The sequence below is a fragment of the Fundulus heteroclitus genome, chromosome 12 (assembly GCF_011125445.2).
Source record: "Fundulus heteroclitus isolate FHET01 chromosome 12, MU-UCD_Fhet_4.1, whole genome shotgun sequence".
Classification (NCBI taxonomy): domain Eukaryota; kingdom Metazoa; phylum Chordata; class Actinopteri; order Cyprinodontiformes; family Fundulidae; genus Fundulus; species Fundulus heteroclitus.
The window spans coordinates 44,590,085-44,603,843 of NC_046372.1; the positions used below are offsets into that span (position 1 = coordinate 44,590,085).

The 13,759-nt window shown below is 39.8% G+C and overlaps 1 protein-coding gene across 1 annotated transcript in view; it reads right to left on the reverse strand.

Annotated features, from left to right (window-relative positions):
* Positions 1 to 90: 90 nt before the first annotated feature.
* The window catches only part of sfrp1a (secreted frizzled-related protein 1a), a 16,540-nt gene continuing 2,871 nt past the window's right edge, over positions 91 to 13,759 (reverse strand). Inside the window, exons 2-3 of the mRNA XM_012849608.3 lie at positions 12,709 to 12,789; positions 91 to 1,298 (exon numbers count right to left, since the gene is read on the reverse strand). Of these exons, the coding sequence (XP_012705062.1) occupies positions 973 to 1,298; positions 12,709 to 12,789 (407 nt within the window). The 3' untranslated portion in view covers positions 91 to 972. The remainder of the gene's footprint in view (positions 1,299 to 12,708; positions 12,790 to 13,759) is intronic.

The window sequence follows — 13,759 nt, forward strand, 5'->3', positions numbered from 1 at the left end:
AGACAAAACTTTGGTCAGTGCAGCAGCATATTTCACAGGCTCACAGAACACGTCAATATCATACAGTTAATTGATACTTTACGACACTGCTTTGTTTTTCTTAAATTTAATGTAAAATTTATATGTACATGTAAAAAGCAGCAATGAAATGCTGAAATTCAAATCAGAAAGAAATAGTGCTAAAATGGACCAGAAATGCCGAAGCAGAACAGACAGGAACACAAAGTTTAGATACACTGCGTCAAAGGCATGACCCATTACTAACAAAGACTTTGCAATGTACATCATTATGATTTGACAAGACAAAATAGCAAAAGCTAACTGTGTATGTCTGTGTAGCTTTGAAAAAGAATGTATTATACAAAAGCACTATTTCATACTCTCTGTGTCGCTGTCAAAGCTCAAACCTTTGTACAAATACAGATCAAACCAATAATTTCTGGAAACTTCAGGATTGTTTTCCTGCCCAGAATTGGTCAGCCAGCTCTAGCATATCAAAGCAGGGAAAAACATGCTGGCAAGGCCTATCCATAACAACGTTTACGTTTGCTATTTTTAGGTGCGGAAAGAAAAATACAAACTGACATTTTGACTTGTGGTTGTTTTTATAGGAGATTCTGTGTGCTCACAAAATGCAGGCTCTTTAGCTTTTATATTTACCACACAACAGTTTTAATGTCTTCTAACTCTTAGAGATACGAGCGTTTGGGAAGAACAGCCAAACCGTCCTCTGACCCGGCAGACAAAGAGTCTTTTCCCCTAAACTGATGGGCAAACAGGAAGGTCAACCTTTTCGTCGTCATTCCACATTGCGTTCAACTTAAAACTGAACGGGGGACAATCTGAAGTATACTTGTAACAGGACAAAGATATATGGGTATATAAACAGGACAAGGGAAAGCAAAGTTTGCCGTTGCTTTTGCCAGTTCATATGTGGAATGAAATTCAACCAGATCTGGGGCTGTGCGTGTACTATTTGAAGACGTTGGTGAATTCAGGACATTGGTAGGACTTGAGTATTTTCATGGCCTGTTTGAACTCGTTGTTGGACTTGTCCCACTTGTGGATGCCTGTGAGGAGGAACTGCTTGTCCACCTTACGGCCCATGATTAGGTACTGGTTTGTCAGGTTGTCTAGCTGCTGGCAGGGGCAGTCTGCGCCATTCTTCAGGTACAACACCAGCTTCTTGGTGTCCTTTTTCTTTAGGTTCCCCGGTTTTATCATCTTCTTCCTCTTTTGCAGGACCACCTTGCGGTCCATGTTTTCTCGTTTCACCTCCTTTATCTTGGCCTTGATAGCTGTGGTAGAGACACAACAAGAAAAAGATTGCTTTATATTTACAGGTGGGGAAAAAAAACATTTTGTCTAAGAACAGTCCTGCCACTTAAAGCATCATATTAGCGTTTAATTAAAGTGGCACCGATCCTATACACAGATATCGGGTAAATTACGCCGATGCAGCGTTCCGATCCCGTCCCTTGTTTTTGAAATTAATATCATACACAGCAATACAGTTACAGTAATGTAGTCACTTCTTTGTTTGCGACACCGGTGACGTCATCACGCAGAGCACGCAGAACAGCTAGCGACGAGCAGACACAGATCAACATGGAGCAAGCGCCGGACCAAGCCAAGTCTGCTGTTTGGAAACATTTTAAACTTGATACGCCAACAAGTCCGACTGCAACACGCATCGAGAAAGTTGTGAGGGTTGGTGATAAAGTTGGTAAATTCAACACCACATACTTAAATAATCACCCCCAAAAGCACCATGGTAAAAAACATGCAGACCTTTTTTTTTAACACTGTTTATATCAAGCCTGATCCCTTGACTTACACAAGGTATACGGTTCATTCATTCAACAGTAGTATTGAATCGGTATCACGTTTCAGATGATACTCTCAGCCCAGGTATCGTGTCAGGTTGGAGAAAACTGAATCGGTGCATCTCTATGTTGATGTGTTAGTGTGACAATAACACACTAAGGTATCCCGTTATGGCAAGCTGCTGTCCTCACTTCAGAGATAACACTAGAATGCTAAAACCCAAACTCATTGCACTTGACTCACACCTGATTCCTTCATTTTAAGTAAAACTCAGTAAATGACACCACCCGTGGCAGCCAGCTTCTCTCTTGTGCTGCTTAAATTAGTGGGAACTTTCCACCATGGCTGATGTTGGAGCTGTTTATCAAGCAGTTCTATGAAAACACAGTAAGGAACTGGATTGGTTTTCCACAGCCAAAGGTTGCGTTGTTAGTAGTGAGAAACGGCTTTAATTTCAATGTTTCCCCAGATCAAAAAATGTGTTTTTAGGAATCAATAATCAATGCAAAATATTTTTTCCAGGTTTGACTTGTTCATATAATGCGGTTTACTTGTTTGCCAACTTCTGTGGTTGTCCAGAAACAAAACAAAACGGTTTGTATGTGTTTTCCCAAATAGGTTAGTCCAGGGTAGATTGATTTAATTTAATCAGTGTAAGCCCTTTAGAGTTTGGGCTAGTGCTGTTCAAATGTACTTTTGTTTAACGTCGATAGGAAGTCTTGAAATTAGCAGCAAGTCAGTTGAGTTAAATGTTTATATCATTGCTATTCTTTGCACAGGATTGCACAGGTTCTGATATTACAGACAACATGTTGTATTCATTTATAACTGTATGGGTCTTCTTAGCTCATATTTTTCTCCCAGCGGCACAGTTTATTATTATTATTATTAGTATTATTGCTTTTTTATTGTTTATCTCTCAGCTTGAATTCTATGCTATGTTCACAGGGCTTACAAATGTTCTAGCACCATATTTTTTCAACCAGACATCCTAGATGTTCCCTCACAGAGGGTTTGAAAGTACTGGAAGCTGCTTTAATCCTTCTGTAACATGGTGTTGTAGGCCATCCAGACGAGGTTAACACAACAGGGCAATTCAAGAACTATCTCCTTTTTGCTGCAAAATAAGAGTCAAAGATACACCAGGGTCTCATGTCTGAATCACACACGCTTCTTTCGGGGCTCATAATAAGCGCCCTGACTTACTTCACCAGTCCAGGTCACACACTGCCAGTCAGGATTTGTTTGTTGGTTTGTGGACAAAAGAACAGCATGATGGAGTGATGGTAATTTAAGAATGTATAAAGCGCTTACAAAAAAAAAAAAACAGGAATGGAGCAGGGAATAAACAGGTGACTGACAGAACACAGAGTAGCTTGACGGAGATAGATGGGGAACCCGGCTAGTAGTGAAAGGAACGGGTGGCATTAAATAGAGGTGAAGAACAAAGGGAAAAATAAGGAGCACAGGTGAAGACAATTAGACCAATACGTGACGGGTGCAATGAAGGCAAGCGACAAGGAAACAGACAGGCAGAACACAGGGATCTACAGGGAACAGGAATATAAGGAGCTAATAAGGGGGGTGGAGCGTGGGGGAAACTACTTGGTGACAGAAACAAGAATCTACAGATGATATATAAAAATACTAAGGAGGTGCACAGCGAAACAAGACCCGCAGAATCTCCAGGGACCTAAAAGTAAGTAATCACGGCCCTGGGGATATATTTCATATTTCAGTATCATCTGCCAAGAGATACTGTTACCACTCTTGTCATCACATCACAAAGAACATCGCTCGTGGTAAACGCTTGATTCTCCATCTCTGCTTTTACTGTCCGAGCCGACAGTTTAATTGTGAGTGCTTTTAAAACCTCGTCCCTCGTTTCCATCTTCAGCTTTTTTCCCCCATTAGCAACAATAAAAACAAGCGTTACGCATTCCATTTAGATCTGAACTTATGAGCTCTAAGCGATGATATTGAACCATTACACAGTTTATGAATGTAGTAAAAAGCAACGCTGAATGCAAACAGGCTGTTTATTTCCATTTACCTAGTCAGAACAGAGTTTAGTCTCAAATAGCCCCAGATTATCAGCAACAGAATTGGAGCTTTGGTGGTGGATTATCTGACAGACAGATTAACATGCAGTCCTCCCAGGACATTATTAGAGCAACTGTTTTACACTGACCTTCAGCTACACTCTACTCAACATCCTAATGAGTTTTGAGATGGAGTTTGAGCCAGACCTTGGTGGTCCAAAGCTCCCTGTGCCTGTCCGTATTATTGAAATCACATGCAGGGGTGTGCTGTGTGCAGCCAGAAATCATGCTGGAGCAGGACGAAGTCACAGGACCAAAATTCGGGGGGAAATCTGACCTTGCAGCGCCAGTAAGCTAGGTGAGTAAGAGTCATATTCTGCCTCCAGCAAAGACTGGAGTGGTTCAAAATGAAATAGGTCTTTTAATTTCTGCAGAGTTTAAAATCGTAGCTTCACTTTGACCTACAGAAAAGGCTGGACAAGAAACATTCACAAAACGCAGTTTCTCCTTTTCCCTTTGCTCTTGTGTTTTTCACTGCTAATAAAAAAAAGAAGTGCCTCTCTTTCCGTCCACTGTGTTAATGGTGCACATGTTAAGGATTAGGAGAGTTATCCCCTTCAAACGCTCTCTGTGAGAGGGCTTAGTGCTCCATGGAATCAAACTGGACAGCATTCATAATTAGCCAGTTATGCTGGAGGCCTCCTGGCCCATACCTGAGAGGACTTCATCTAAATAAATCTCCCATCCCCTATAATCCCGTGATACCCTGAACTTTCTTTGCACTTTGTGTTGTCGGGAGGACCTGATCTTTTCAGCAGGATCACACGAAGGAGAATTCACATCTGAGAAATGTCTTACTAGGCTATCTTATTTCCAAGCGAAACTAACCATTTTTGCTTTTTCATCCGAAGGGCCATTACGGACAGACAACAAACAAGCCCAATGGAGACATGTGCAGTAATAATAGAAAAGCAGGCTTTAAAAGCAGTAAAGAATAAAGAAAAGCTGCAATGCATCAATTGACAAGATCCAAATCAGACGCCGAAAAACCAATCTAGTCGGAATTCTGATTAATGATGCTGCCAAATATTTCCTACAAGAAAACATGGTAAAAGACTACTTCCTGTTAGTCAGTGATCTACCGACAAACAGGAAGTAGACCACCAGCTTCTACTGCTAAGGTAATACATTTGTGTGCTTTAATTGAGCTAAGGGTTTCTGATAACAAGTTTTTAGTTAATTAAGAAAATACAACTCTAACTGTAACCAACACTATGACCATTCATACGCTGTAGGGTTTAGCAGCTGGCTGTTAGATGTGCAGCAGGATCCTTTCCAGGTCTCTTAAGTGTGTGAAAATGATCCTGGCAGACATATGATAAACTGAAACAAGCCAGCTTGATAAGGTGGGGTAATACTCAACTAAAGTATCTCCAGGTCGAAACTGTCCGGCCCAACCCCGCCCCTGGAAAATTCTCATTTTAGGTAGTTTTAAACGGCTAAAGTCAGCTAAAACAGGAGGTGTCTGATTAGCTGTTAGCGTCCACCACTCTGAAAATCCTGATGGGACGTGATTGTGTTACAATTAGAGGAACTGTTACCCTAAATAGCTTCACAGAACCCCTTTTCATTGTATCCAAACTAGCCATTTAAGTCAAAAATATTCAAAATGCACATCCATACACCGACTTAAGTGCATGGGTTAGGAAGTTTCTTTCAAGACGTTTGCAAAAAGTTTGTAAAAAGATCTCCGCCTTTGTCGGTAAAAGAATTATCGTCATATTTAGCGCAGGGTCTAGCCCGAGCACCCGCCTCCGGGCATAGAGCAGAATTGAGGTGAGTTGATTCTCTAATGCTTTTTTTTTTTAACAAACATCATCTTTGTCCTGCCGATATCTTGTTTTTCTCATAGTTAGTGATAAACAGTAAAAGCTCTTCTAGTTTCACAGTTTCCAACAGCTCAGAAACTTAGCTGAAAAAGAAAAACTCTCCTGTGGCATGGAGCCGACAGCAGTGGCTGGGTGCGTTCTGCATGTTTTCCAGAGTGGCTGGCATTATTGAAACCTACTTGCAGCTACTGTGGGAGTATTGTCAAAAAACCCAAACAGAGAGAAAACAAACAATAGAACATTGTGGTTGATCAGCCACTTAACTTGTTTCTGCTTAACAAAACAAACCAAAAAAAAAAAAAAAAATCTCAGCATGATTTTAGCAAACTACATCAATCCTTCCAGTTGCTGCTTTCAAACGATACGACGCTATCCCTGACTGTCCTTGAAAATCGTCCTGGTAGTGTAGTATTAGTGGCATGCAAAGATAAAACTCTGCTCCATAGGTACAGCTAATGTAAAGCAAAAAACAGGCCCGATATTCAGTTTGTATAAATAATGTATAAATTGTATACAGTCAATTGTTTTCCATCATGGTTCCATGTGAAACAGCTAACTTCACTTCTCCGACCACTAAGCATCTAGTCAAAGAAGGTGACCATGACATAGTGTTGTTAAAATTCCTCCTGTTTAGCCTGAATGATGCTAAACTGAATTAACATTTTTATTTAAAATAAAAGTGGACCGGGACTCATCCCAATCTAGGTGTGTAAATGATTTTACCTGAAACGAACAAACAAACAAAACAAAAAAAAGATATTTTTCCATCACTTTCCCCTATTAAATGATGATTTGTGCCCCTCTGTTTCACTTCACTGTCATTTTTATCCTATTGAATCAAAAGCCTTTTTCAATGTAATAACTATTTTGTTTAACTCTGTTTCACGTCGATATTGCATTATAGTTACAGTATTTGGACCAACCACTGATATGACCGGATGTATTGGGATGCATTGTGGGTAGCGAGGGATATCAGCTTATCTTTATCCGTCACCTTCCCTGACTTCACTTGAACTCGTCAAAAGAATTAAACACTGCTGACGTCCAACACTACTGCTGACCAAGCAGAACACAAAACAAAAAAAAATCTTGATTATCTCAATGACTTTTGATATAGTATTGTGTGGACTCATAAGACAGAATTGGAAGTCGTGGAGAATGTGCATTGTGTGACACCAGGTGTAAAACTAGTGCAGCATTTCAGAAAAAGAACATTAAACCGACATTTAAACATGGTGGCAGCGGTGTGGTCCTGCGTGGTTTAAAGGGCTTGATGTCCAAGCGACACATACTGTAAAAAATCTGGGTTGCATCCAAAAGTCTGAGAGACCCTTATTGACTTGTTGTATTGAATGGAACCTTAAGCTCAATTGCATTGGGTTGGTGCAGTAGGACCAAGGTCCAAACTACACCAGCAAGTCCACTTTTGAACTGCTCAAAAAAACTAAATCAAGTGGCTAGATTATTATTCATGGGAAATTACTTCATTTCGGTTAAGGCTGGTCGATATGACTTGCAAATAAAATCTCTAATTTTACTTTACCAAATCTGAATCATCATTTCTGTACCTATTGTTTCATAAAAACAAATTACTGAAATCATTTTACTTTTATTTAAATCACCTCGTCTGGGAGTTGACCTGAATTGAAAATGCAACTAAATACAAGCCTTGGAACATGCTTATAATACAAGATGACGAGCTCTGCTATTGCAAACAGTGAAAATGTAACGCAAAATGTTTGCTGCTAGAGGTTTTACACATCTATGTACAGGCTTCACTTGACTTGTGTAGCTTAAAACTAACTAAAAAAATAAGTAAAAAAATATTGTTTCATTTTATTTAGTGAAAATTTTATTAATTAAAGTGACTCATCTTTGGGTAAAAAAAAACATTCCTATTTAGAGTATTTTTACAATATATTTTCTTAAACATATATTCAACGTGGCATGGTTTTACCAAAACAATTTCCCTTTTCAGAACTGATGAAGTGTAACGCTTCATGGAAACCCATGGAGTGCAAAAAAAAAAAATTATAAAAAATTTCTAAGAATTAAATCTGCATTAATTGCTAATTCAATACAATTGATTTATTGCTAAACCCTAATTTCAACTAAAGTTAAATCCTAAGGGTGTAAGGTTATCTTTACGTATACAACAGGGCAATTTCAGGCAGCAATGTTGGTGCCAGAGTCTTTTCTAGCTGATTGCTTCCTGACCCCAGATCTGTTTCCGTCTGCTGGTTCAGAAACACAGACAGGATTCTCCAGCTCCCAGTAGCAGGGTGCGGACTGCTCCTCGTTCGCAAAAAATGGAAACAAAAGCGATCCGATAAGCTGCAGTGGTCCTCCGGTGCAGAGCTGCCCAGCCATCAACCAGATCAGCAGACAAGCAACGGGTTTGTACAATGAGCTGCCATAAAAGCTTAAACACGGCGATAAAATCCAGTGGGAACAAAGTTATGAGTGGGATGAGCTGTAAATCTATTAACAGCTGAATGCTGCGCACACAAGATGTGTGTGTGTGTGTGTGTGTGTGTGTTTATTTGGAGAGAGATTATACAGAGACGTGTCAGAAAAGTCAGGCAGCGTCTGTCTGCAAAACAATAAGTTGTAAACCTGCTGCCTCTTTAAAACTCCACATCCAACATCCCCTGAAGTAAAAAAACAAAAAAAAACAAAAAACACCACCACTACCTTACCACCTCACTCTACGCTTCAAATCTGTGTTGCACTACTGGGAAAAGACAATTGCGCAATTACTTGGATGAGTGAAGAGAACAGCAGCATCATGCTTGACATTTACCTCAGCTGAGAACACTTCCCTCCCTGCTTCCAGTAAATGAGGTTTACAGAGGACAAAAAAAAAAAAAAAAAAAAACGCTCTCATTGCCAGGACGCAGATATTTTACGCATGATTGGTCCACGTAGATTAATAAAGACTCTGATGCAAGTCGCTGATTCATTCCCCCCCCCGTGGGTTCCCATCACGCGTTCCAACGGAGACGAGCAACACATCTTTTTTTTTTCTATCATATCTGCTTTTGCGGTCTCCTCCAAACAACGTCAGACAGGCGCGCCTGTAACTCGGACGGACAAAAGCCCCGGCTCCTGAAACACACGCCGTTGCCCACCAAGCACTTTCAGTCAAGTTGAAACCAGCAGAGTGGAATCAGGATGATGGCCTTATCTTTTGTTGCTGGGATAAAGTGTTTCGTGAGTCAAGCCAGGCATTTTCCATCAGCGTGTTTTCCTTTTTTTTTTCCCCTCAAGACAAGACACTAACTCGTGTTTGGCCTCTGGTATTCAAAAGCATATTTATAGTTGCAGTTCCTCTACGGACCGAAACCTAACTCTTCTAGGGGGGGGGGATACAAATTTTGAATCCTGCCAGGGAAATAAGCAGAGTTCTTCTCGTGTCAGGGTCTTCTTGTGGTCATAATAAAGTCATATTGAGCTGAGGGCAAAATCTGATGCATTCCAGAGTGCCCCCCCCACCCCCCATCCTCGTTTGGTCAAATCAATGTATCATCTTCAGCCTGACAGTAAATCTGTCTGTGTATCCTCACTTGTCAGCTGGTTAGGGGACTTATGACAAGCAAGCAAAACAACATTTGTCTTCACCCGAGATGAAAGGAGCCAACGATGCGGCCCCCTCTCCTTCTGGCAAGCGAAGGAACACACGGAGAAAAAAAGGCAAGTCCCGTCACCGCAGCATAAACACCAAGGCAGTTCGTTAAAACAAATGTAACCTTAAACTCCTCCCGAGAAACGGTGGAACGTCTGGTTCCAATGTGCGTCCGGCCCGCGTTTGCTCGCCGCGGCACCGGGGTTTCAGGCCGCCGCGGGTTCGAGCTCCGCCGGCGGATAAGACATGAAAGCTCTTGCATCTTGTGTGCATCAGTCGCGTATATTGCTCAAGTCCCTCTAGCTGCAATCCAGTTGATGTTTTCAATTGACCACAGGGCCCTCGATGCCTCACAGGGAACTCTGCAGCTGCAGTGTGCGTGTACTTAGGCATTTTTTTGTATACGCGCGTGGTTTACCACAAGCATTTCAGTGTGCAGGTACATGCAGCGTCACAAACATTTCTAATGTTTCTGTTCACCTGACTGAGCACCTTTAAAATTCTAAACAACTGGGTTAATGTTACACTACTATAAATACCCTCTACTTCTGGACATTTTCCTCTCTTGCTTTTGTTTGGTTGTTTTTAGGTGAGTTTCCAAAGAAAGTTGGACTGAATGCTCTCTCCTAATCAGCTCACAAACCTCCATGAGTAAAAACGCGCTGAGGTCATATGTGTAAGACCATAAATCTGACCTCTTGAGCCACTTTAGGACATGTAATGATATTAGGTGAACATACTTTATCTATATTATGTTAGGTTTCTCTTTTACTATGTTGTCAGAGATAATCCAGAGAGTGATTAAAGAGAAAGGACCGATGACCGTTACAGACATTTTTTTTCTGGCTATTTAAGCTTGATCAGTTTTTTATTTAGCTGTGAAATATATGCTGAAAATTAGACCTCGTTCGTTCAAATAAAGATGGTCAAAGTCCGGGCTTGGTTAAACCATTAAATAAAGACTGTTCAAATACAATTAGGCATTAATAGAAGTCTTAAAGGTATGATTTGGATGCTTTTTAATTAGGTTTGGTGATGTTATTAGTCAATGAAATTATGTTACTGAGGTTGTAGAAAAGTGAAGAAATCCTTAGAAAGGTGGCAGGCTCACAGCTAGCCAGATAGATCCCGTATTTTGGCTAATTGAACCATTTAAAACCATTCATATTAAGACTACGTGCACATTGCAGACCTTGATGCTCAATTCAGATTTTTTTTTGAAAACTGATTTTTTTTTTTTTTTTTTGCATAGTCGTTCATACTAATAATTAAATTGCATTTTTAAAGACACAAGATGAGAAATTCCTTATTTTTCACAGTGGAGAAATCCAAACGTGACAGTGGCAAAGACACACAGAGTTACACACGGTTCATAGTAAAGAAAACATTTTTTTTTCACCCACAAAGATCGGAATTGGGTCGTTCACCCTGCCATGAAAAATATGAATATGGGCCATGAATGGGCTAAAAGATCATATTTGGGTCGCATTTGCCTGTATGAATGTAGTCCAAGATGTTCACATCCATGGCACACAACACTGTAATAGCAGTTATTAATCATCTATACTTTCACATGTTCAACTGTTAGGTATTTATGTTTCTCAGCTTAACAACATTTCTGTTACTATGCAAAGTTACAGTGGTCCAGGCTACATCATTCAGCCTCATCATCTTATTTTTGTCCCCCAGGATAACTTCCAAACAACTAAACATGGAGAACTACAAAACTGACATGCTACTGTTTCCCAAAACATATGCATTTAATATCTGCTGATATACAGTTAAGCCCTAAATCATTCATACCTACATACCTTTAGATGTTGTTATTTTTATATGATGGGAAATGACAGAGCTCCCTCACCCCAATAGATAATGGTTCCCCTTTTCTGACAAATTATTTCCCTTCTGCTTTACAACTACACTTTTTGGCTTTTAATTGATATTATTTAATCTAGTGTGTAACTCTGGTGTATCCCGTCAATGCTTTTTTTTTTGCCACTGTCAAGCCCAAATTTTTCCATTGCAGGACAATAAAAGTATTTCAATAATAAGATAATCAGTGCATTAAAAAGCTTTTTTTTTTTGCAATAAAAGGCAGGTCAAAAATAATTGATGCTGTTTTGAATAACTATTGGGAGGACAGCAATCAGATTATGTACTTTTTTCAAAGAAAGTAATCTTTATTACTTATCGGCAACAAAATTACCAACAAATATATTAAGAATATCTGTTGTAATGAATTATATGTTGTAAAAATATGGGGCTTTCGATTGGAATAAAGATAAATTTATTAAGAATAACAGAATAAGAATTATTTAACCTTTTGGGGAAAATGTAACTTTTTTTTACTCATAATGACTTAAAAAGAAAAATAAATTGCCATTAACAATGTTAAGATGTGTCTGAAACATGTGTTCCTTTGCTTTCCTTGTTTTAGTTGACCAATCAAGCTAGCCTGACATTTAGCTAAATTAGCAAAGTGTTGAACTTTTATAAATGTCATTGCATTAAAAAATCCCTTTTAAATATTGTTGCTGCATAAAGCTAATTTTTAGTACGGTTTGCTAGTAAAAACCAGTTACCAAGAAATTGTAACTAATTTTATTACAAAGACGTGTTAAAAAAAAGAATGTATAGGAAAAAAGGCAGCTAGGTGTGAGCTAATGCAAAAGCTAAATTTCTGTGGTTGAAAAGGAAATTTTCAGTCATTTTTTTTTTAGCTTTTAAGTCCATTTCCAATAAAAAGTGTCACCCGTAGCACACGTAATGTTTTTACTTGCTATTAGCTTTTTATTAGCTAACAGAGTCTTTTTTAATTTGCAGTCGTAAAACTCTTAATGGAAAACAAGTGGCAAAAAGAATTCTCATCATTTGAAAACTACCATGCAGCTTGTATTTGGAGAACCCCCCCCCCCCCCACCCACCCACCCACCCACCACCACCACCACCACATTAAATTTTCACATTCAGTACAGTTTCCTACATCTGCAAAAGTGTCTTGGTGACACCAGCCAGCCCAGACACCAGAACAAACATCCAGCTTTACAACTTCAACGACCCCAATTCATCAGTCAGACATCACCATCCTCAACCAACGCTCCAGAGAACCCGGTCAAGAGAAAGAACTCCCGTTTATCTGAAGGGCAAAGTATGACAAATGAAGCATAGACGGAAAGTCTGCCTCCATAAGCTTTAAACGTTTAGTTTTGGATGTTTGAGTAATCCCCCTGATCAGACGGGGTAATATAAGTAGATGCAAACTATGCTTTTGATTTAACTGAACCAATTTAATCATTGCCAAGGTGGAGATCTGCAGGATGCTTACCAAACTCGCTGGCACACATGTGCTCCAGCATGGTGTCTGTTTTCATTTCATTGTCACATGGAGGGCAGATGGGAGACAAACCTATGAAGGAAAACAAAAATACAAACATCATGAAGAAAGCTGGAGAAATATCAAAAGCAGTAATGGGTTAGTCACAAATTAGCGCACGCCATCTGAGGAATCGATGTCAAAAAATCCAAACTGAAACCTGCGCTTTTGGATTCCAAATGTCCACACGCGCAACCAGCAAAGATCTTGTCTTGTCAGTTGCCTTTGTTTCTTTAGTTTCACATGTCCGGGTGACCTGACCTCAGACAAGAATGTCTTCAGCTTTTACAGCCAGAAGTAACTGAGAGCAGCAGTAAACACTCATTTACACTTTCTACACAGCTTTTACAACAGATCTGCTCAAAATTACCCTATTTACACATGCAAAAAAAAAATAAAAAGACCCAAAGATTTAAGAAATGCGTAAAAAAGAAATAGTATTGATATTCAGTTACAGTTTACCGGAAAGGTTGGACACTTCCAAGAAACGCTAGCTCATGGGGAACAACAAGGAAAGCCAAAATGCGTTTAGCCAAAAAGTTCTGTCTGGAGGCATATCTGCAAATACTTTACCACCGCAGTTCAATTTTTAGAATACTGCGAACGATCGCTTTGTGCCAAACAGCTGAGCCTACTTTTCAAAACCGGGACCCTTTTTTTTTTTTTTTTTCCTGTTTGTGGAACCCTGCAGCACTGCCTTCAAACAGAATCTGGCGTCTCGGCGTTGACTCGGATCAATCGAGCGGATAGGTACGGGTACGGCGGAGACTAATTGCCTTCTTTGAGTTGCCAGTTGTCCGTTACGCGTGTTTAACATAAGCTCGCCGAGGTAACACCCAGGCGCTAAAGTGTTACGGGCAAAAAAAAAAAAAAAAGACACCGTTTACAGAGTCGCAAAAGTCTTTTGCCAATTTGAAGCCTTTTAAATCCATTAGCACCGGCCTGTGGAGCGGTAAGTACTGGGAGCGGACCCTCTGTTAACATTTGGTAATGGCTAAGAAGA